This window comes from Daphnia magna, linkage group LG3 (assembly GCF_020631705.1).
Source record: "Daphnia magna isolate NIES linkage group LG3, ASM2063170v1.1, whole genome shotgun sequence".
Taxonomy (NCBI): Eukaryota; Metazoa; Arthropoda; class Branchiopoda; order Diplostraca; family Daphniidae; genus Daphnia; species Daphnia magna.
Window position 1 is genome coordinate 13526035 of NC_059184.1, and position 23281 is coordinate 13549315.

The 23281-nt window shown below is 38.7% G+C and overlaps 8 protein-coding genes and 1 long non-coding RNA gene across 10 annotated transcripts; 4 read left to right on the forward strand and 5 right to left on the reverse strand.

Annotated features, from left to right (window-relative positions):
- Nucleotides 1-462: 462 nt before the first annotated feature.
- On the reverse strand, nt 463-2005 carry LOC116918452 (origin recognition complex subunit 6). The gene is made up of 7 exons (XM_032924173.2): nt 1877-2005; nt 1600-1790; nt 1408-1534; nt 1180-1343; nt 1015-1098; nt 760-947; nt 463-691 (listed from the first exon to the last, which is right to left on the reverse strand). The coding sequence occupies exons 2-7, from the start codon at nt 1650-1652 to the stop codon at nt 588-590; spliced, it is 720 nt and encodes a 239-aa protein (XP_032780064.1). The 5' UTR covers nt 1653-1790; nt 1877-2005; the 3' UTR covers nt 463-587.
- LOC116918453 lies at nt 1872-2746 on the forward strand. The gene is made up of 2 exons (XR_004391527.2): nt 1872-1998; nt 2552-2746. It is a non-coding gene; the product is annotated as an uncharacterized LOC116918453 (long non-coding RNA).
- Nucleotides 2528-7043, reverse strand: LOC116918446 (glucose-6-phosphate exchanger SLC37A2). Its single transcript, XM_032924163.2, has 14 exons — nt 6896-7043; nt 6676-6793; nt 6434-6612; nt 6065-6143; nt 5392-5527; nt 5205-5286; nt 4877-5094; nt 4632-4793; nt 4405-4557; nt 4226-4316; nt 3998-4146; nt 3720-3921; nt 3548-3645; nt 2528-3482 (listed from the first exon to the last, which is right to left on the reverse strand). The coding sequence occupies exons 2-14, from the start codon at nt 6771-6773 to the stop codon at nt 3396-3398; spliced, it is 1734 nt and encodes a 577-aa protein (XP_032780054.2). The 5' UTR covers nt 6774-6793; nt 6896-7043; the 3' UTR covers nt 2528-3395.
- Nucleotides 7044-7053: 10 nt separating this feature from the next.
- Nucleotides 7054-8877, forward strand: LOC116918450 (arginine-hydroxylase NDUFAF5, mitochondrial). The gene is made up of 7 exons (XM_032924169.2): nt 7054-7226; nt 7489-7640; nt 7698-7802; nt 7861-8172; nt 8232-8318; nt 8382-8526; nt 8590-8877. The coding sequence occupies exons 1-7, from the start codon at nt 7178-7180 to the stop codon at nt 8823-8825; spliced, it is 1086 nt and encodes a 361-aa protein (XP_032780060.1). The 5' UTR covers nt 7054-7177; the 3' UTR covers nt 8826-8877.
- Nucleotides 8823-10458, reverse strand: LOC116918449 (threonine aspartase 1). The gene is given in 7 exon segments (XM_032924167.2): nt 8823-9212; nt 9277-9346; nt 9404-9502; nt 9575-9758; nt 9822-9991; nt 9993-10106; nt 10171-10458. Coding segments are annotated over 7 exon segments (1113 nt in total). The 5' UTR covers nt 10273-10458; the 3' UTR covers nt 8823-8838.
- A 267-nt stretch (nt 10459-10725) lies between these two features.
- LOC116918447 (histone acetyltransferase KAT5) lies at nt 10726-13108 on the forward strand. Its single transcript, XM_032924165.2, has 10 exons — nt 10726-10883; nt 10957-11014; nt 11089-11157; nt 11225-11533; nt 11609-11674; nt 11738-11934; nt 12019-12102; nt 12165-12489; nt 12562-12724; nt 12795-13108. Exons 1-10 carry the CDS (start codon nt 10737-10739, stop codon nt 13009-13011), a joined length of 1635 nt encoding a protein of 544 aa, XP_032780056.2. The 5' UTR covers nt 10726-10736; the 3' UTR covers nt 13012-13108.
- Nucleotides 12744-15040, reverse strand: LOC116918448 (serine/threonine-protein phosphatase 2A regulatory subunit B'' subunit gamma). The gene is made up of 10 exons (XM_032924166.2): nt 14780-15040; nt 14617-14721; nt 14442-14554; nt 14212-14380; nt 13969-14157; nt 13765-13901; nt 13480-13693; nt 13294-13421; nt 13091-13231; nt 12744-13025 (listed from the first exon to the last, which is right to left on the reverse strand). Exons 1-9 carry the CDS (start codon nt 14804-14806, stop codon nt 13117-13119), a joined length of 1197 nt encoding a protein of 398 aa, XP_032780057.2. The 5' UTR covers nt 14807-15040; the 3' UTR covers nt 12744-13025; nt 13091-13116.
- Nucleotides 15041-15140: 100 nt separating this feature from the next.
- Nucleotides 15141-17075, forward strand: LOC116918451 (transcription initiation factor IIA subunit 1). Of its 2 annotated transcripts, none has more exons than XM_032924170.2 (7): nt 15141-15251; nt 15395-15584; nt 15628-15729; nt 15796-15981; nt 16052-16173; nt 16242-16511; nt 16578-17075. In XM_032924170.2, the coding sequence occupies exons 1-7, from the start codon at nt 15228-15230 to the stop codon at nt 16683-16685; spliced, it is 1002 nt and encodes a 333-aa protein (XP_032780061.1). In that variant the 5' UTR covers nt 15141-15227; the 3' UTR covers nt 16686-17075. The 2 variants fall into 2 exon arrangements, with proteins under 2 accessions (XP_032780061.1, XP_032780062.1); XM_032924171.2 differs by having other exon boundaries at nt 15652-15729.
- A 2215-nt stretch (nt 17076-19290) lies between these two features.
- On the reverse strand, nt 19291-20724 carry LOC116918244 (transforming growth factor-beta-induced protein ig-h3). The gene is made up of 6 exons (XM_032923913.2): nt 20576-20724; nt 20397-20502; nt 20065-20312; nt 19802-20003; nt 19500-19697; nt 19291-19433 (listed from the first exon to the last, which is right to left on the reverse strand). The coding sequence occupies exons 1-6, from the start codon at nt 20663-20665 to the stop codon at nt 19339-19341; spliced, it is 939 nt and encodes a 312-aa protein (XP_032779804.2). The 5' UTR covers nt 20666-20724; the 3' UTR covers nt 19291-19338.
- Between the last annotated feature and the right edge of the window lie 2557 nt (nt 20725-23281).

Here is a 23281-nt window from a genome sequence, read left to right on the forward strand (position 1 = left end):
GAACACGTTCATCATCTTATCTGCAAACTTCCAATAAATGCCGATAAACTACCTTTGATGGGATTAGTATCGTCCTTTAAAAGTCCTTTAACAATTCAGTCCTTAGCTCGAGAAGAACGAAAACTTCTGTGCCAATGAAAGCGAGGGCTCACACCACCGGCCTCCACCGCCTACTATAACATCAGGAGCTGTCATGGACAACGATGACAGATAAGGATGAGACTGTAAGAAGAACTAACTGTAACGAGAACGCTACCCTGCTTCTCAAATACAGTCTAAAGCCAATGCACGCCGCTCATGGACCTGCACACAGATTTTAAGTAAGAGAAAAAAAAAACCTTTCGCTACCGGGATCTTCGTGAACATCGTGAGACACTTAATAAAACGTCAACTCGGCTACCTGGAAGCACATTGAGTGCTCTGCCAACAAAACACATTTCCTGGAAAGAAGACAAACTGTAGTATAAAAAAAAATCTTCATTTACCTTTAAAAAAATATCGTCCACATGAAGCTAAATCCCACAAGGAGAAAGAACAATATACACCAAATGGTTCACTTTACAAAGAAAATTAAAAGTAGTTAATCACTATGCGTTGTTTGTTTCCTCTAGCATACGACGCTTCCACTCGGCGAAGTCAACATCGGGTACTTGCTGTTCTGCGTCCCTCAGGCGTTTTTCCTCATCCATTGCTGCAATAAGGAAAATCAGTTTACAGTTGCAAAGAGCAAGATGTAAATATTAAAACTATAATACACACCTGTGGCTCTTGCTTCAACAGCTTCAGCAAAGCTATGGGTTCTCTTTGAAGCTTTTGGTTTAGAAACCATTTCTTGTTTCATGTCTTTATTTAGTGTAATCATGGAAAGCACAAGTTTATCAAAAACTGATTTCTTCAAACCACTCAGTTCATGCAGCCTTACTCGATCCAGTCCCAGTTTCTTCAACCTATCAGGGGTTTACATTATAGCCAAAATCCAATATATAATTGAATCACAATCCAACATTTATTTACTTGCTCAGTGACATGACAGCTGCTGCTTTGAATCCAGGATGATCCATGTTTTGCTCCTGACCATTAGAAGTCTGTTTGCAGTATCTGAATTCCAAGAATCAAACATTTCTTACTTTAAGTTACAAGCACAAAAAAGAAGTTATATGTAATTAACATTTTACTAACTTTTTGAACAAATTGTCTGCATCACTGGCTATTTCCGGACAGCCAAGTTGAACACAGACATCTTTGATGGTTATATCTTTGTTCAAACACAAAACTTGTTTTATAGTTTGCTTAGTGGCACTATAAGCAGCCTTTTTCAAGCCTGATAGCTTAAGTGATAATTCCTAAGGACAAAAATCAACTGTTGCTATAGATTAAGCAAAACAATCAAATCATGCCACTTCTAACCTTGTCCAAGACCTGGTTTTCAGCAGAGACTGCCAGATCCAAGCAAATTACCATTTGTGTAACACCTATATGAAATCCTGAAGCTGCTGTTTTAAGGCGAAGCAATCTTTCGTATTCTTCAGCTTTCCTAGAATGACACCGTCTGTTCGTTGGAAAATTATAATATGTATACGAAACCAAGAAATGCCTTACCGAATTGCCCTTCCCGATTCAACACCAAGGCGTTTTGCAAGTTCTGGAAGCATGATTATATTTCAGAGTTCAACCGGAGACTAGAAAAAACAAGACAGTGGAGACAACGAGTTGCAACTGTTAACAAGACACGAGGACAACTTCGTGCCAGCGCGCCAGGCGCCACAATAACAATGGGGACTGAAATCCATCTATAGTCAAATAAGTACACTATTTCTAGAATAAAATAAAAGTATCACTAGGTAGAATTATGTAGATGTACAGTATAGCTACGTACGCAATTTTGTAGTTCTCGATGGAAATCTGAAATTAAAAATCATCAATCATTTTGCTAGAAAGACATCAGTCTATTACCGCGATTTTTTTAAATGATGGCTTCTCTTCTCCAGATCGCGTCAGGTACCTATTAATAATTAAAAAAATTTAGTTAGCATCAAGGCAAACAGAGAATATATGACTGATACCTTCCATATGATTGATTGACGACGGCTTTTCCTTCTCACTGAAGTCGAACGTTAACTGAAGTATTGCAACAATAAAGGATCAGTAGCTAGTACAACAGTCTTCAATCAATAAAACAAACTACTATTACGACAAAGCATGAACGAAATTCAAAGAAACTGTTTCTCACCAGTAAACATTTTATCACTCAGTGGTTGATAAAGCAGTTAAAACCCAAATCTCATCTTCACTTCAAATTCATTGAAAATCACCCATCCCTGCCCACCCTTGTACCGTTTGTGTTAAATGCTGCGAAGTGGATGGAACAGTGAGCAACGTTAAAATCTTTGGCTCACGATCAGCTTTCAAGTATTCGGTCCTGTGTCGCTACTTCAGCCTAGAAAAATGCAAAGCATAATTTTCATTAAATTGATTAGTGACATTTACTTTTAACAATTCTCTATTCCTCGAAAATGTTAAAAAGTTCTTTAATATAATTTTTTTTATTTAGATACCATCAATAGATTTCATCAGTCGGGTCGTTGGGAGACATGTTTGGCGGAATGGCCATCACGCTTTGTTTTGTTTTTCTTTTTGAAAGCACATTTTCTTTCCTCTCGCCTTGCCCACCACACACATTTTACGTCGATGTTGGCACACATTCACTACCAGACACACGGGCAAGTTACAAGAAGAAAGTAAGGCAGAAAAATATTAAGGGGTGTTTAAAAAAGAAAAGAAAAGAAAAAAAAAGAAAAATTCTGCCTTAATTTTTTTTCAGGGGTTATTAAGATAACGGTGAATCGATCTATATTAACTCACGAGGGAACTTCTCGGTTTTTTTCAATCAACAAAAAAGAGTGATCTGGGAAAAAGGGGTAACACCTGACAACTTGTGCTCTGTACAACGTGCACAAACGGAGGGTGGGGATTCGGGATTTAATGATAATAATTATATATAATTGTGAACTGAATTGAAGGAAGAAAGACTTGTCTGCGTAGTTCCCACCAGTTGTCACCGTGCACTTGGAATGCAAATCCACAATGGACAAGGGAATGACAAAGATGTTTCGTTGGGCACTCTTTTTTTTTGCATAAAAAGGGGGAAACAAATAAAGACAGCAGAAAGGCAGACCGAGCGTGAAAGGGAAATAAGCTGATCAACAAGCCGATCCACTGAAAAGTTCACTTAGCGAACAAACATGATTTTTTTTTTTTAAGTTTTCTCCGTAAAGATGGTAAGCCATTCATGAACTTTCTTTTTTTAATATAAAATAAAGGATGAAAAAACGGGCAAAACGTCAAGTAGTGTCGAGGAGGACTCCCCTGTTCGTCTGCCGTTAGGCTACAACAGTTTAGGCCATACGCTCTCTTTTGAAACGCATCTCACGTCGCCTTTCGCGGAAACGTTCAATCTCGTGTTTCACCAGACGAGAAAGTAACTAAATGAAGAAAGAAGTTAGTTTTACTAGTACTTAGTAGTATAACTGTTTTAAACGAAACATACGACGAGCGCGATGACATCTGCAACCATTAACATGTAAAAGACATTGTCCCAACCATAGTCAGAAACGGTTCCAGCAATTAGGGGACCAACTGCCGCTCCTGTACGTCATCACACATCAAATAAAATACTAACGTTTTACGATGTTGCATGGATAAGTTAGGGTTTACGTTACCAATAGACCCAGTGCCGTCAATAATGGCAGTAACGGTGGCTAGGGCACGGGCAGAGCCTCGAAGCGACTGATGGGTGCCCAACTCGGTTGAAACTGCCGTCGTGATAAGGGCATAAGGTCCGTTTACGAGCAAGCCGACAGACATGAGAAGAAGGATATTGGAGACAAGACTTATTGTGCCAAACGTTTGGTAGACGAAGAGCTACATGTGAACAAATAGGTTGAAAAATAAAATAGCCTTTCTAAGAATGTACTAAAAAAGTTAAGATTTGATTTACCATGGGAATTGCAACGACCAACATAACGGCACATGTTACAGCACTCATGCCAGTAACGTCGCTCAATACACCGGCGATTATACCACCCACAATGCCACCCACGTCGAAGAGTGTCGATAAATCTGCGCTTTCGGATGCGTCAAATGATGCTGAATCCGATTAGAAAGGGGGAAAATAAGTCATACGGCCAAGAAAAGCAAACAAATGATATAAATAAAAAAAACTCACTGGATGCGTTGATATAACGTGGCAACCAAAATAGAAAGGTATAGTTGATGAGCTTCGCGAAGAAAAGGCACAAGGAGAATTCAATCACGCCCTATTTGAGAGGTCAACGGATGTTATGTCAACTGCTATATGAGATCCTAGTCCATTTAAACATTTGTTTTTATTCGATTAGATAGTACCGGAATGCGAAGGGCCTGAATAAATCCAATAGCTTTCTCCCTCCGGTGGAAGTCAGGATTGTTCAGGCTGACCGGCGGCTTTGCCAGGATATCAGTGCTTGAAATGGTGATTTCAGAAGGCACTTTATCAGGAGTACCAACTTCCATGGAATCCTAGGAAACAGAATAAACAGAAAGCGAAAAGGAATGTTAGAAAGAATTTGAAGCTAACGCAAGGATTTAGTTACCACGCTGTTGTCGGTCGGAGTCAACAACGATTCCCGTTCGGGGTCAATGGTGATAGACGAACTAGCAGACGAGCTAGTTGAGCCGTTGGCATAGAGACGCATATTCCGGTTACGACCAGGGCTGATACTGTCATCCTCGATGCTCGAATAGCCAGCTCTAATCTATAAATGAATGAATCAACAAATTAAAATGTTGAAAACAATGTTGACACTAATCGATAAAAACACAGAGGATAACGACGTACCGTTTCATCTCGACTTCCGTGGTGGTCAGGGGGATTGCATCCGACTGAGCGTGGGTCAGTTACCAAAAATAGGAAGATAATGAAACCCATAAAGCCGATAATAGCACCGGGTATAATAAACGACATTCCCCAATTGCTTTCGACAAAGTGACCAGCAATCAGCGATCCCAAGATGTTCCCCACCGAAGTATGTGAATTCCAGATGCCGAAAATCAAACCTAAAATTGCAAACAGAAAAAAAGAAAAAAATGGCATAGTAATGTTGTTGCATGGTTCACATCGACATCGAACAGCAGTCTCGCATTGACTCTGGTTTTAACAATTATACCTCTTTTTCCTTTGCCAAACCAATTACCGACTGCGGTCACTACACCGGGCCATCCAGTGGATTGGGCAAAGCCAGCTATCGTCTATGATCATTGAGCATCGTATAAGTACAATAAATTGTTTACATAGTACGGGAGAATCTAATGCTCATTATAGATTTACTTTAATCAATTATGAAAAGTACATACCTGGACTATGAAGAAGTAAGGTAACGAGTGGATACCTTGCGAGTAAGATACGCCAAATAGGTAGGTGAAAAAACCTGACGTGAGCATGCCCAACGCCAGGAAATAGCGTAAATTTACTCGCTCAGCAACAAATCCACTGTAATAGCCACAAAAGAGACAGAAAAAAAAAAGAAAATTTTTATTTATTTTATTAAAGTTTGGCGATGATTCATCGCAATGCTTTCATTGCAACGGTCACTCTCATCCATAAGTTTAAGGGAAGGCCTTGTACGTCTAAGATTACGCCTAAGTAACAAACTCCAGGAAGTGGTTATGAGTCAACTTTTCGATCGGGTTGATTTTATGGTACGCTACCGACATTTTTGGACCATAACAACTTGCTGGTTTAGGTCTTCCGGTGCATCTATACTTCTAACAAGGAAAGCACATAGGAGGATGAGGGGTTCTTGTATCGGTTGATAAAGTTAGAAGATAAACTCCGAAGACGATCCTAGTCTGACACATAGGAATGCGTTCTTTCCGCTTAAAGGCGACAGCCATTGGTTTATTTTTATTTGATAGAGACAAAGAAAAGGAGATAGGACACTTTTTTTTTTGCTTTATAGAGTATTAAAGCGGTTTCTAAAAGGAGGGAAGAAATACGTCCCTCTCTTGGGACTATGGAGAAACTCACCTAAGAAACATGCCGGCTGCGTACGCAAAAAGAAAGGCTGAATCCAGTGTACCAAGCAAAGTCTGTGAATTTTTTCCATCTAAAAAGGAGAAAAAGGAAAAATGCCGAAAGCTTTGTCAATACATCCTTGGTTTTCCGCCGCCTTAAACCATGAATTTTACTACTTTAAAATCTTGGGTTTAGGACCATCCCATTGTCCCATTAAACATCCCTTTTAAAAGAGGGGGATGGGGGATAAGAGGGTAAAATTGGAGGAGGGAAATGTACATGCACACATCACATGTACAATGCATGTGCATGGAAAATAGAGCAAATCATATGATTATCAAGGTCATTCTTAAAAAAATACTGGAAAGTGAAATAACTCACCAAATGGAGCCCAATCACACCAAGAGTCTTTGTTGTTTTCATCAATAAATGTTCCAGGTGGAGGTATCAAACCGGTACAGTTTTGACTCAGGACGTTCTTCACAACACTGATTGGCTTTCTTGACATGTGATATGCAGTGTAGGTGAAGAATGTTAGCACTAATATTGATGTCCGATATCTATGCAGGGGAATCAAATTTCATTAAGGCAACCAAACCAAATGTTTCATAAAACAAACTTACATGAATGTTCTTGATCCTCTAAAATTTGGGCAAAAACAACTTCCGAATTTTCGGATTATTTTTATACCCAAAGGCACATCATGGGGGGAATGAGACATTGTGTGTACAAAAAAACAAGCTACACAGAGAAACAAAGGAACCAATAAAGCAAAAGAAAATCAGCTTCCCTTCAACATGCCGAATTTCTAAATAAAAATAAACAAAACTCTTTTTTCCTTACCAGTATTCACGAAATCAATAGGTAACTACACACGACCAGTGTAAATAGTCGGACAAAATTTAAGCCACGTATACACTGTACGGAGGTAGAAAATTTTGTAAGCTCAAAATTTCGAAGCAGCCCTGTGTATGTTGTCATGGGATACAGCAGAAGACAACAGCTGGGTTGATTTCTTCACGCTTGAGCCCGTCTGCTAGAGATTGCGATAGTGGAGCACATATTATATTGGTTTCTCCTCTTCTTGTTTGTTACTCAAAGCTATTTAGCTCAACAACAACGAAAATGTCTATTAAGCGTTTATCGCTTCTCCTATGTCCAACGCAATTACAAGGTTATTATAGTTTCATATATTGTATATTCCGAATGTGAATTTTCAGCCGATGACGTTTTCGTGGTCTGGCAGTTAGTGATAAGGTCGTCAAAACTTGCATAAGATCCGCCAGCTGTGATTTATTAGCGTAGGGATAACATTTCAAAAAGATGTTTGACGTAGTAAAAGATTTTGTTGTTGTAGAGAAATGGCTACAATAATTCATACTATCCATAAAATGACTGTAAAACCTAACTGGTATGCATATGATTGGATTAAATAGGTTCCTTTTGCTGTGGGACCAGATATATGAGTCAAAATACCAAGACAAATACCAGCACTATGAATGTTTTTGACCGATTGGCAAAGAAATTACAGAGAGATCGTACTGCTTTAAATGAGGATTATCACAAATACAATTACATCAAGGATGAAGTATTTAAAATGACACATTTTAGCTGTTTGGCTGTGCCTGAACTCTGGAGATTTTAGGTTGGTAACAGATTAGCAGATCGAGTTTATGACATAAATAGAAAATTCAAGAAAGGCTTAGACCTAGGTTGTGGATATGGGCATGTAAGCAGACATCTGACAAAGGTTAGTAGGATAAATTGATATGTCTGTATGCAGTAAAACTAGATTTATTTAACATTAGGATGCTGTAGATGAGTTAGTCATGTGCGATCATTCAGCGCTTGTTTTGGAGAAAGCCTTTACACCGGAAGACACAACCATAAACTGCCAGAAAATGGTTGTCGACGAAGAATCTCTGCCATTTGAACCAGAAAGCTTTAACCTAGTTACAAGCAGCTTAAGTCTACACTGGGTAAATCAGCTACCACATACTTTTTCCCAAATCATGAAATGTCTGCGGCCTGACGGTGTATTTATTGGCGCCATTTTTGGAGGTGACACTTTATACGAACTGAGAGGTTCGCTACAGCTGGGAGAAACTGAACGTGAAGGGGTTTGTAACAACATTTTATCAGTTCCATATACATTATAAGTAACCGTACATCATCACAGGGCTTTGCTGCACATATATCGCCTTTTGCAGCCATTCGGGACATCGGTGGGCTTCTAAACAGTGCTGGTTTCACCATGCTAACTATCGTGAGAATTATTACTCCTATGCAGATGATATCTCAATGTTCTATTAACAATGATAAAGGATAGGACACCGAGGAAATACGGGTGGGATACCCTTCTATGTTCGAATTGATGGATGACCTTAAAGGAATGGGTGAAAACAACGCTTCATGGATCCGTAAGCTGCATCTGCACCGGGATACAATGTTTGCAGCGTCTGCCATTTATAAAGGTTTCACGACGTTACTTCGTTTCGTAATTGTGAAATTTGCCTAATGGTCCGGTTGATCGGTAGAACTTTACGGAAACGAAGACGGATCTGTTCCGGCAACGTTTCAGATTATCTACCTTATTGGATGGAAACCCGACTCATCGCAGCCTAAACCGCTTGAGCGCGGTACTGGACAAATCTCAATTAAAGACCTATACCGACTCGATGAAGTGGTAAAAAACGCTACTGAAGACATGGTTAAGAAAACGGCTAAGGAAATGCCTTACCCTCCGGATGACGGCGATGACAAAAAGAGATAATGTGTTATTTTTATTAATTAATTAGTTTCACAATAAAGCCTTCCATAGTCAATCTTGTGGACTGAAGTGAATCATTACCGTTGGTCGGTGGTGCAATTGATGATGTATTTCTGGATACGCGGACGGTGGCCTTTTCGTAGTTGGTGCTCATGAAACCAACAACCATCGAATCCGTCGTGAAAGCCATATTAAAATCGACCGAATCCTCGTTGTAATATGCAACTAAAACTCCACCCATCCGGTCGTAAGAATCGTCAGACAACATCTGTGAATGGATGAATTGGTTGCACATGAGCTCTTTCAAATGGAAAGCTGGATCTCCATGGTCCAATATGGTTTGTCCAAGCGTTTTTGCCAAGGTTGTCTGAATGAGTTGTTCCCCACAACCTAAAATATAATTAACTCTGCATTAGTTCCTGCAAGTCATCTGCATTTTTCTGGAACTGGAAACCTGAGGTCGACACAGCAATACCAGCGGATTTCGAGTGCTGCGCCCAGCAACCACAGCCATAAACGGGCACCTGTTGTTCACCGTATAAATATGAATAAAACGAGAAAATACGAACAAATTTAGAAACCTGTCCTATCCTGCCAGGAAGTTTCAGTGCAATTCCACCCGAACTAGCGGCGCTTGCAATGTCGCCATTTTTGTCTATGCAAATTACCCCTACAGTATCCTACATTAGTTTCAATCCAAACTAATTAAAAATCTAAAAATATGTTTCAAATGCTTGGCATATGAGAATTACTTGACTTGGATTGGGCTGGATTGTGATTTTGAGCCCAGCTAACACAGCTTTTTTGGATATTTCCAAACGTTCCTTGTATTTCTTATATTTTTTTATGGCTCTTTCAGATTTCAGGGTTTTGTTCTGGACAAGCTTCAAGCCCCTTTTCTTGGCAAAGCATGAGGCCCCTTCACCAACTAGAATACTACAAAATTGAAAGCTTTATTATGTAATCTTCTTCTAAGATATGAATTTAATTTTTAATTACAGTGGAGGTGTTCTACCAAGTAATCTTGGCTCATCTTGGTACAAAATGATTTCCTTTGCTACTAAAACAGGATTTTTGATACTTGCAAGTGATGAAACTCCCCCAAATCTTGTGTTTTTTCCTTCTTTCGAAGAGAGCATAATTCCTGCATCACATTCTACATCTCCATTTATCATTGAGATTGGAGCCAAATCCTGCATTAGTTAGAGGTGAATCTTCTAGCATGCAAACCATTTCACATGCAGCATCAAGAGCTGACCTTCCTTCTTGCAACATAGCAGTTCCCTGAGAAAAACTACTTAAGGTCATACCATGAATTCCAATAAGTATGAAAAATAGAAAACCATGCCTTCTCACACGTGATTTTACACAGTTTTTTGTATAAGGCTTCAGACTTTGAGCTGTGACAGCCTGCCCCAAGATGAACGGCGACAAATCCACTATGAACCATAATTGCACTATTTTTCTTTTTTTATATGTTGCTAATATCAGATATTTTTTTCGCTCTACATAGCGAAGAGACAAAACCTGTTAGTTTATGTGCCTCATATAGTTTGAAATAATTTCAAAACTTCTGAGCTCCAGCGCCCAAGCACCAGCCAGCCAGCAGTTAGCACTTCAGCAATAAGAACTTCAGCAGACAGCACAACAGCAGCAGCAAAGGATCGGCACCGAACCCATCGGGGCTCTTTTTTTTCAATCGGGTTAAGCATTTCGGGACATAAGGATTCAGGACGGCACTTTCGAGATTCGGGCAGATTACATGGAATCTATGAATATGGTTGGGGGAAAATATTTTTTCAGATTTTTTCCCCGCATCACCTTGATTAATGAAGTATCCCCCGATTATTCCCGGGATAGTTTTTTGGGGGCGGGGCGGTGACCCCGATTAGAGCCAAAATTAGCAGCAGCAGAATGGAGAAAAGAATTCAAAAAAATTGGCAATGTTGCTCATGGCCGCGCACTGTTGTTTTGAAAGCTTTTTCCCTAATGAAGACTGAACAATCATTGTCAAAAATGAAAGAGGAAATTGTAGATAAAGATTTGTTTTCGGATTCTACAGTACGTGCTGACTTTCTTGTATGTTTTATTTTGCATAAAATTCCATTTGATTGTTGTATATTCCATTATGCAGGCATCTGTTGTTGAAGGTTGTCGGTTACCTGTGCGGATGAGAAACACCGAAGATTGGCGTAACATTTGCTACACTGCCGTTTTCATATAGTTTTATAAGTTTAACGTTGTGTTTATTTTTTGGATTGATTAGCTCTAGCAGAAGTACTCAGTGTCAAAGATGTCTGCAACATCAGGATGTTTTATGTTCATTACATTGACTGTGAGTTTCCACTTACTTTATAAAATGCCATGCAAACTAACAAGGATTTGTGAACTAATAATTTCAGTCAACAAACGGTTGGATGATTGGGTATCAGAAGATTTCTTAGACACCAGAAAAATCCAGTTTCCAAGAAAAGATGGTACTCAAGTAGGAACAGGCTTGAGCACTCCCAAGAAAGTTGGAGGAACCACTGGTTCCTCACGTCCATCATCACCACTTGGTGTGTCTGGTGCATCAGACCTTACTGTAAATGGCTCCGCATTATTGGCTGCAGCAATACAAAAGAGAAATGGTAGAAAGCGCAAAATTGGAGATAAAGAAGAGCCCAGTCCAGGAGCTCCAGTTCCAATTCCACCTGCTAAGAAACTAATAAGTAAAAAGAAAACAAAAAAACATTGATATAAAAAAATATATATTTTTCAATACATTAATCTTATAAATATTTTAGAAATTGAAAAAGAAATACCACCTCTTCCACCACCTATAGCCACAGATACCTGTGCAGTTCCTTCAAGTAATTTTGAGCATAATATCCTTCAACGTGATTAATATACAAAAATACTTTTTTTTTATGAAGGCGACACAGTTTGTGAAGTGGGTGACACTCCCTCCCCAGCTCCACCTTCCACCCCTGCACCCACAACGCCGGGGCCGCGTCAATCAGGCAGCCTAGTTACACACCACGATGACGTCGTAACACGAATGAAAAATATTCAAATGATTGAGCTCGGCAGACACAGAATAAAACCTTGGTATTTCGCACCTTATCCTCAGGTATTGCAATCATTTTCTAAGGCAATGATAAGTAACATTTTTTTATTTTTTTGCGCTTTCTTGTGCATCCACGTGTTCCAATAGGAAATGGTTCATCAAGCTTGTATTTATATATGCGAGTTTTGTCTCAAGTATCGCAAAAGTGAGAAATGTCTAGAGCGTCATCTGGTAAATTAAGCGTGAACTGTTTATTTTAAACTCTGATGGCCAACCCTCAACATCTTCTCCAGATGAAATGCAATCTCAGACATCCGCCGGGCAATGAAATTTACCGAAAACAGACCATTTCATTTTTCGAAATCGACGGCCGTAAAAATAAAGCATACGCTCAGAACCTCTGTTTGCTGGCGAAACTGTTCCTTGACCACAAGACACTATATTACGACACTGATCCGTTCCTTTTTTACGTCATGACCGAAGTGGATTCGCGAGGCTTTCATATTGTCGGCTACTTCAGCAAAGAAAAAGAAAGCTCAGAGGACTATAACGTCGCATGTATCTTAACATTACCACCCTATCAACGAAAAGGATATGGAAAGCTCCTTATTGAATTCAGTACGTACAACATCAAGTGGAAAATTTTGAAGTTCGTTCATGTAAATCTTCATTCTTAATATGTATGTAAAGGTTACGAGCTCTCCAAGTTTGAAGGGAAAACAGGTTCACCAGAAAAGCCTCTGTCCGATTTAGGGTTGCTATCTTATCGCAGTTACTGGGCTTTTACAATCTGTGATATTCTGATGAATATGAAACCATCCAGTGAAGGTGAACGACCTCAAATCACCATCAAGTAAGTGATGAAAACTTGGTAATTTTCGAGCCATAAAACTCTTATTGAGGTTTATTTGTCATTAATATAGCGAAATTTGCGAAATGACGAGCATAAAAAAGGAGGACGTAGTTTCTACTTTACAGCATTTGAACCTCATTAATTACTACAAGGGGCAGTACGTACTCATTTTGAATGAAGAAGCCATGAAAAATTGCATAAAAAACAAAGAAAAGTGGAAACTACACATTGACCCCAAATGCTTGCATTGGACTCCAAAAGATTGGTCCAAACGGGGAAAATGGTGATGAGATCGTGTTACCTACAATCCATTCCACGATCTTAATACTTGTTTTCTTTAAAAAAAATAAATTAAAATACACTCACAATTTCTATGTACAAGAATTCCAAATTCAAGTTTCCGGTTTATCCTGATTATTCTTATCCGTCACAACGGACTCGCGGTTTTCGTAGGTCCAAAATCCATCCAAGTCAATTAAGATATTGATGACGGTTTCCCCATAACCACTGACACAGAAAACGACTAATGTCAAACTAGTCTAACAAATTGAAATGAACTTTTCATTTACCAGCTAATTAAATCTTGTAACGTGATCTTGGACGGATCGGCAGGACGGACCATATCAAAAATTTCATCGTTGACGTCATCAAATGCAACGACTTCTTGTTTGTGCTGCTGCATCAACTCTTGCACACCCTACACGGCAAATAAAAAAAAATGTAATAAGTCAAAGGATCAGATATGGAATTCATACTTTAAAGTAGAAATGAAGGTCAAAGGTATTGAGATGATTCCGATGACCGACATCTAACAATCGAAAAAAATACTGGAGAGCTTGTGGTTCTCTTTTGTTATCCATGGCCAAAACGAAATCCAAATACGTTTTGTAATCCATTTCTTTTTCATAGGTCATGCACTCTTCAAATACACGTTGTATAAAAACGCGAGTTAGTGTTCCAGTACCAAACCTGCAAGGTAAAATTAAAAAAGAAAGATATGTTACGTGAATTGAAAAACCACTGAATTGAAATGTAGTTACCGTCGAAGTTCTTCTTGGCATAGCATGCCGTTCCTATTAGTGTCTAAATTTAAATATTGTCCGTAAACTCTAAGAGCCGAAGGGGCGGAAAACCAATTTGAATCTTGTGCATCTTTGGGCAGCTCTTCATCCCGAAGCTTAATATAAAATCTTGAAAATGTTAACTAAGGCGATGGCAGTGGATCAGGAGGAGACTACTATTACCTCCAACAGTTCATCCAAAAAACCCGAAGCGAGGATATCCTGTATCCTGACTTTACCCAGTTTTAACGGATCTAAGAAAAACAGGAACTTGCGTACGGAAGTACATACATAAAACGAATGGAATGATTTTTCAAGCCCCTCCAATTGCGGTAGCGTAGGGATTAATTCAGTAATGTAGTTCTCTAGATCCTAAGTAAAACGGAAATGAAACTATTTTTTTTAATGCAGTTTTTTTACTCACACCATTTCAGTAAGGAGGCCCTGACCTGTGGCATCATAAAGTGAAAGACCAATTCTAGTTTGTTGTAACCAAACTTTCCTCATGACATAATTAAACACAGCCATGGTTGAAATTCTGCCATGGATATCACTTTGCAACAATCTGGCAAATACAACTGGAGTGAAAAAAGCCCTACACAAGAAACAGCTACTGTGAATAAACTCTTTCTAAAAAAAATTATGAATAAAAATACTTATATTTAGGGCCAGCAATGCTACCCACTTTGAGAAAGTCAATATAGTTGATCATTTGCTCAGAACCAGCAAATGGTGGACTGTGATTCTTGTCTAACAGAGTCCACAGATTCTATTCAAAGCAAAATGATTAATATTATTATCTTGTCAGGCCAAGGAAAGAAAACTACAGACCTGAAGTTCGTTATTGTCAAGAAGTTCTTTGCTCTTCTTTTGAAGGAACGCTGTGCGGGCTTCTTCTCTCAACTTAAGGCTAATCATGTTTTCATGGTTGGGAAGCTAAAAGTAAATACAGTCAATAACTTTATTACCCTCAAATTTTTATATGTAAGTTTACTTTAGTATAAAACTTGGGAACTGGCATGGTTTCATCAAAATTTTTCCTGCTATTTTTTAGTCCTTCTGAATACAAGTTTTGGAAGATCTCCTCATCTTCTGGACTCAAAACTAACTGCTGAGTTTTTATCCATAATACCACCTGATTACAGTAATCCTAACAAACAAACTTTTTGTAAACGACCCAGTAAATCAGTAATGTACAATTTCTTTTGCACTGAATTCAAATACAGGAACAATAACTATCACTTCAACGTTCTGCAACAGCTGTTTAAATTGGCCGCAAGATGCTATTCTGGAAGTAATTTCGCAAAAGCCCACATGGCGGCGCTGTTATCGGGGCCATTTCGTATATATTGCCGCGTCAGTCGTAGTTTCCATGTCGGCTTCCTGTTGAACGAAGCCCTCCCGGAATTGGAATTTCATAAAATTCAATTTCGTTAAAGAATATGGCGGCCAACCAGGCACTCGTGGTATTTATTTACCTTTTAGTTTGATGACCATAATTCATAGGATATTACCTAGAGATTTTGTTGGGATATCGGCCAAGGCGCGATTGGACCTCGCTGGCATATTACACTGTTCTGATAGGGCTCTTTATTTTATTTTCTCTTAGGCGAAACTGTATCGTGGCGTGATCGAAGATGTTATAAACGGAGTAAGAGAAGCTTTCCTAGATGAAGGAATTGATGAAGCTGTACTTCTTGAGTTGAAGCAGAATTGGGAAAACAAATTGCAGTCGAGCAAAGCCATTGACCCTGTGACCGATCCTGCTGAAGCATCCCTTCAGAACAAACTACAGCAAAGTATCGAATATCGAGTCTGAAACTTTATCATGTATGAAAAAAGGGTCTTCTTTGCCTACCAAAACAGGTCAGCAGACTAGTTCTGCAGCCAATGCTACCAATGCTACATCCCAGCCTGCTGCATCTTCTCAAGCCAAACAACCAGGTAGTTCATTATGGCTTCACAGCCAATCTGAAAATTCTAACAAAACCCTGAAACAATAAATTATAGCAACCACCCCAACTCCTGCAACTACAACTGCTGCAGGAGGAGCAACAGCAGCAGTAGCTGCAACTGCAACTACACCAGCGGTGAGAATGGTACCTGTACAAATCACTGTTCCTCCTCAGCCAGGAGTAACAGGTCACACAGCAGCAAAAAGCATCACTGTTCACGTTCCCGCTCACGCTCTTCAAGGTTATTTTTGTGCTTTTTATTTCGAAACACATGTCGATTCTAATTTGAGTTCTTGTTTTCGCATGTTCAGGTGGTGCGGCTGGAGCACAGCTGCAAACGATCCTGAGTTCACCGGCTGTGACGGCGGCGCTATCTCTACCGGTTGAAATGGCCACGACAGTTTTGCAGCAACACATCAATAATGCGCTGCAGGTACCTATTAAACTTAAAACTTTGCGCACATGATCAATGTACGATGCCTTATTACTTTTCCGTTGCAGACAACAGCTGGGCGCAGCCAATCTAGGGCAGACAATGGAGGAGTAACCCAGCTGGACGGACCGGGAGACTCTTCGGACGATGAAGACGATGTTGATGATGATGATGACGACGACGTCGAAGAAGAGGACGATCATGACGACGAGGAGATTGATGCGGACAATGACGAAAACGCAGACGAGGAGCCACTGAACTCCGAAGATGATGTGACGGATGACGACCCTTCCGTCCTGTTTGAAACTGACAATGTTGTCGTTTGTCAGTACGATAAGGTAAGAGACATTTTCTTTAAGCAAGCACGTCGAAATTCGATCCTAAACGATGCGCATATTTACTAGATCACGAGGAGTCGAAACAGGTGGAAGTTTCACCTTAAGGACGGAATTATGAACATTAACGGTCGTGATTACGTCTTTCAAAAGGCTAACGGTGATGCTGAATGGTGAAATAATTTGGGAATTGAATTCCAACAATGGATGATGGGGAAAATATGGTCAAATAAAACAAACAAAAATGGGAGGATTTTCGCTTCATATTTAAGGGTTTTTCGTGTGCCTGTGCGTGTGTGCATGATGTTTCAGATAAAATTGATTATTTCATCATGTCGGGTGGTGGATGAGCATGGAGAAGAAGAGATTTGTTTGGGACAGAGAAACAAAAACCGTTCAAGTCTGACCTTGCCGCTTTTTTTGTGTTTCGTTTTTTTATTATTATTTTTTTTTTTTGCTGTTGAAGTTTTTCACCTGTCTTTTCTCCTATTCCTACAGAAGCTGTTATCGGCCCATTTTTCATTCAGGAATATTAGAAGAAAAATATATGTTCAATTTCCCACGAAACATACTGGCAACATTCTTTATCTAAGTATGAAAAGATGTTTAATGGCTGGCAAGTGGGAAAAGCTTGTTTTTGGCCCTGGGAAGCTTAACGATCACTTGCCTTCCCAGTCTGTAAATTCTTGGTAAGAGTTGGTTGGATACATATTTTTAAAATGCCGGTACTAGCAGCTTGAGTGGAATTCACGACCAGCTATTGCAGAATCTTGAGAAATGTTAGCCGATAGTTCTTTCAATCTCTTTCGAGTGGACTAAAAACTTGGAAGCAATCAGGCAACAGCCAGGATTTTTCGTGAACGATCACTGACAGGCGATTCCTGAAGATAATGGAATTGTTCATTCACATGGCTAACTATATCTACCAAACCATCTAAGCTTAGTTTGCTCGTAAAAGTTTTGCTGGATGGCAACTGTAAATGATCTGAACGGAGTAGATTTTCCAGGAACTTCGGATTGCTGGAACCATTGTGAACAGAGAATAGCATGGGCTTAAACAGTGCCAAAGTTAAAAAGCGATTTGAGAACTGAGCCGTTCCATTCATCATGGAAATAAGTTAAGACTGCCATGGATGGAAACGCGATTTTTCTTATGCATGAAATCACTATAGCGATGGTGGGGATTTTGATAGTGTGCTGCATAACTTCTCGTCCTAATGAGCAAAAGAGACGTGAGTTTCTTAGGAGTGTGCAGAAGGAAAGGCTCTGCATTTTCACGTGACAACAGCAAAAGTCACGAACGACTACAGCGTAGAAAAATACACGTGCATTCTTGCATGCTAACAGATGATGGGTTTCACTAGAAAGAAAAAGCCAAAAAGAGTTTGTGGGTTAAAATAATGAAGTTACATTTATTTCTTTTTCAAGTTATATCAAGATTAATGAACTAACGTTTAAGATTTTTAATTGCAAGCAGTCAAGTGTACGTTCATTAAACCAGCATTTACGGGCCAGTATTGATTTTTTTTTTAGGAAATTGCTTTCATTTTTGATCAAATTCATTACGCCAACCTTTTGGAATTGACTCTATTAGTCGAAAAGTTGCACAAAGCGTAAGCTTCTTCACGTGCAGGTTGAAAAGAAAAGTTATTTGAATTAAGAGTATATAAAAATTAATCTGCTAATCCTAAATCTCCGAATGACAAATCTTTTCTGTCGAAGGATAGAGCTCCGATACAAGATGTTTTACTAGCTTGGTTACAATCGGCTAGTATATTATTAGAATGAAAATAAAGTATTAATTTGTCTAGCAGATCTACTTGTATTCCTTGCCGGAAGGAGGAAGAAAATCCAGTTTGGATAGGATACAGTAGCAACTCCTTGAAAAACTCCTTGTACCTCCGTCAGAACTGGCAATCCGATAACGGACTTTTTTACTCTATGTAACAATGCCTTTCTAGAGAAAATGGAATACACATTTTTAGTGATTAGAATGAAAATGGTGACATGATTGTAGACCAGATTAGCACAACCAGTATGGATGTGGACCAGATGCCCATCTCTTGCTGTATAGATTAACATGCCAGCCATGAAATAGTTTTTTATCAACAAATATAAGTCTTTGGTTCAGGACCAGATGTTTTAAAAAGACAGATGGCTGTAAATGTAGCATCTATAGGAGCCAAAATTGTTTCAGGGTGATCTGAATATTTACGAAAAATGGACCACGAAGAATCAGTTGATGGGTTATTAGCGATGTGATATATTAAAACGATCAGAAAACACATTAGCAACGTTCACTGTTTAGCTATTACCATAGTAGGCTACTACATGCCACGACTATTAATAGTCGTGGTTATAGGTTAAAGGTCAATGTCTAAAATGAGTTCACGGCTCACCCTTATTTTGTTTCCATGTTCAACATTGCACTATTAAGTATGATCGTCTGCTTTCTCTGCATCTGACAAGGAGAACTTTAATTACAAAACAATGGAAATTAGAATGGCGTAGGTAAAATATGCCATGCTACTGAACACAAATGATTTGTGTACACGATCTCGTGCCATCGATTTAGTACGAACAATAATGATGTGTTAGCTAAACTATATAGGATAATGATGCATACACTGCTTAAACGTCTCATATTTCATGCCTTGTTTATTGCCGTTCATCCTATTGTCAGATTTTTTCAACCAGTTATTATAGATAATCAATGAGGAAATAGGAAAACGGTCTATTTCTAGTTTAGAACTAGACTAACTGCTACTGTGTAAAGATTAGGCTGTGATGTATCTTATATTGCTGGCTGGATGTTCGTGGATAATTTCGCCTAGCCTAGAATCACGGCATCAATGCCATGAATAACTCCTTCAACAGTTGTGAGATCAGGAAGAACAACATTGGCATTGCCGAATATGGCGCCTCCTAATTAACGGATAAAGAACAACGTTGTCAAAATTAATACGAGTAATAAGTAATTTGATCACCTACCGGGAATCACTTCAACTTCGACGTTAAGGCCAGAATAGGTTGGGACAGGTCCAGACACGAGACCATATTTGTAGAACGTACCAGAAATAAAATGATTTCGTAGTAATGCTCTCGGGTTGGCAAACAGTGATTCAAGGGTACCAGGAGGAAGAGCTGCGAATGCTTCATCGGTTGGGGCAAACAAAGTTTCGTAACGGACTGTTACAACACAAAAAGAAATGAAATGGGGTAAGTCAAGTCAGTCTTCTCTGTAGCCCAACGTAACGTTAAATTTAAGGAGCAAAAGAGTAAATGATACTTACAGAAAATGTTAACCTCTGGTGTTAAGCCGAGAATTTCGTAAAACTTTAGTAATGTCGTGAAACCATTGTTTTTCAGTACTTCAATTTGTGTGTTATCGGGTGCCAAATCACGAGGATTGAGAACTTTTTCGATGAAGTATACGTAGCCGTTATTACACACTTGCAGCGAATCGAAAATCAACGCCCCATTGACGGTAACTATCTATAATACGATAACCTAATTTTTATAAAAATATAGAATTGAGAATCGAAATTGTTAATACCTCTCCGGAAACGATTGAAGAGCCTTTTTTACGATACACGTTGAGACGTAATGGAATCTCACCTTGCAGCGTGGGCAAATAATATTCAAACAAAAGAGCAGAAATCCACGTAGGCGACATTTTAGGCGGAACAACGTGATATAGAATAATCTGGTTCAGCAAATCGGGACTACCTAGAATCATTTGAAAAACTTTTGAGTCGATAGCTTCGAATGCTTCGTTGGTAGGCGCGAATATGGTGAATCCATCTAGAGTAAAAATTGAATTTTAGAATATTTAATTTTCTTCTTGATTCACGTACTACAAGTTTGCCTCGAAACAAATTTACTTACCAAGCCCACCAAGAACTGAATCCAGTTCCGTTTTGGCCAACAAGCCGAGCAATGTCGTCAATCCCCTGTTTTCCAAAACTGTTAGGACGTTTTCACAATTATTTTCCTACGTAAAATCAAAGTTGGAAGACAACTGTAGAGGCATGAAATTATTTTGAGGCGACTTTTGACGTTCTTACGGATGAGGAGTTGTAATTGAGATAATTTGTAGAATTGAAAATTTGGGCCGAGGCTGCGGTCAAGAGGACAGAAATAATTAGCAACTTCATTTTCTCGGGCTGGTTTCCTCTTGTCCAACGGTTGGTTGAATCAGAACTAGTTGATCATTCTCTTGAAACATTAAGCTTTTATAACTCGACTTGTTTGATTGCGTAATATTTTGCAAGGACATTGCAGAGTGTGTCGAAAATAACCGTATGATAATGCCATGACACATTTACAATTGGGCACTTCAAATGCATACTTCTGAATTAAATCGTAGTTTTCGCCAGGAGACTAATTCGAGTAAAATGTAAATACCAATTTAATGTACTTCTTAATTAAATTCACGAACTCGTAAGGTATCGTTAAAACCCCGGCTCAGGTTTTTCAATCGAGCTTTTCTTAGAAATAGGTAAACAATCAGGACACGTGTATCACATCCCTAAAGAAGTATATACCTGTATCAATATAGATTGACATCGGAGAGGCCAAACATAGTCACTATTTTAACAGCCCTAAATCGTTATTTCTAGTATCGAATGACAGTCATGTTTTCGTATCACCGCCTCCTCTTTTCATTGAATTTCTCCATTTTATAGGATAATCTTATCATGTTATTGATTTAATACGAACTTGATACGTTAAATGAATAATATATAACAACGACAAATAATATAGATGTCTAGCTATTTCTAATCGGCTTGTTCAATGCATTTTTAAATATGATTTACTCCCTAGTAACTTGCTGTATACCTTCCGTTCAACTCCTTGTCGTTTATCTACAGATAAATAGTTGTGTCTTGAAACAAACTTTGCAGGGATACACGTTCAACTTTTAGAACGAGTATTTATGTTTAGAGAAGATGTATATTTGTAATCCAGATTTATGCCAGGTACATTTCAATATCAGAATGCAATTTAAATTTATAGATTTTTTTTAACAGACTCACTCGTAGTGGGAGATTAGTGTAATTTTACACTTTTTTGGGGGAAAATTAGTGTAATTTCAAACGCAGTTATTTTCAGAATTACCTGGGCTTACGTTGCCTTCGATGCTATTACTGGATACAAAGCGGAAGAGTCCAGTAACAAGCACACATGGCTGTCGAATGTTTTTAAAACGATGGTGTACTACTTACACCTGCCTTGAAATGTTCTGCTTTTGTATACTGATTCTAATTGCATAATACTTAACAAGGGCATTGCAGCCTTTTGCGAAAATAGCCGTGAAATAGTGCAAATCGATAATGGATAATTACCAGGATTAAAAATATTGCATGTGTGATTGAAACCTCCAGTTGAGAAATTATTTACAAGCAATATGCAAATATGAGGCATTAACTAATGTTTAAATTTTTTTTTTCTTGTTGCAGTTACCGTCGATATCCTAGAAACCGGGAGCCCTTCATCTTTCACGATATAAGGACTTCACGATATCACACCTGAGCAGGTATAAACCTCTCCCTTCTAAATAGATCACAAGCCTAACATCAAAGAGGCTAAACAAAATCAATATTTGTAAGGCCATTTTCACATGCTATTGATTGAACAGTGGCAACAGCATTTCAGTGAAATTTTAATATAATTACTTCCACGAAATAGGCTGTCTTTTTACGGCACATTAGCAGTTGTTTATTAGATAAATCTATGCGTGGGTACGTAACAATCATCTCGCCGTCATTTCATATATTATATAGAAAGAGGAAAAGCTTTGACTGCCCTCTTAGGCCTCTAGCATAAACATAAGCCCAAAAGCCAAGTTAGATCTATACGTAAACCTGCTGCACTAATGAACTTTTGATAAATGATGAAACGCCCATTTCTGTCACGCCTGGGCGTCGTAATCTACGGTTACACACCCATTGGCGTACAAATGAGGAATTAGTTTGTTAGACAGGAAATGATTTAAATGTCCAGTAATTGAGGAGTAGGGTAATGAAGTCGAATTTATTCCAAAAAAGTGTTTGTTGATATTTTATTCCCTTTGCTTTCGTTGAATCTCCTCGACGTGAGAAGCTTTTACCGGAAAACCGAAAGCTTTAGCCAAATTTCCTAGAGGGGGCACTGTATAATTGATCCTCACGAGGAGTATCTATTTGCATAATCCAAGTGGCAATAGCAAAATGTGAATAAGCTAGCATCAAAGAAGACGGCCTTAAATTTTCTTTAAATTATTTTCCGTGTAGAGGTTTTTCAGAATAACACATACATTATTCGTTATGCTGTAGTTGATGTCTAAAAGCCAGAGGCTCTTTCCCTCTGTTACGCTTACATAATAAACGTGTTACGGAACACGGAATAAGAAGTAGGACGAAGCAAAACAATGCGCCACATTATTACAAATAGATACACCCAACGCGTGATCACAATTGTGTAGTCTGCGGTCCCGTTATATTTGGATGAAAGAACATCATTTTTAAAGAGTCTTTCCGGGATTTCCATTTCATAAATTCTTTATATGTTTGTCTTAACAGATCTCGTACATTTCTGATTCTTGAACTGATTTTTTCTTCTTCCATCAGGTTCTACTCTGCTACAGATATCATCGTGTCTAAATATCGATCGACACTACAACTGGCTGTTTCATAGGTGCCGTCCTATACTGCGCGAGTTAAAAGAAGTCGGAGAAGATACACAGAAATGTTTTATAAACAAGGAAAAAGGAAGAAAAAGTCTTATAATGG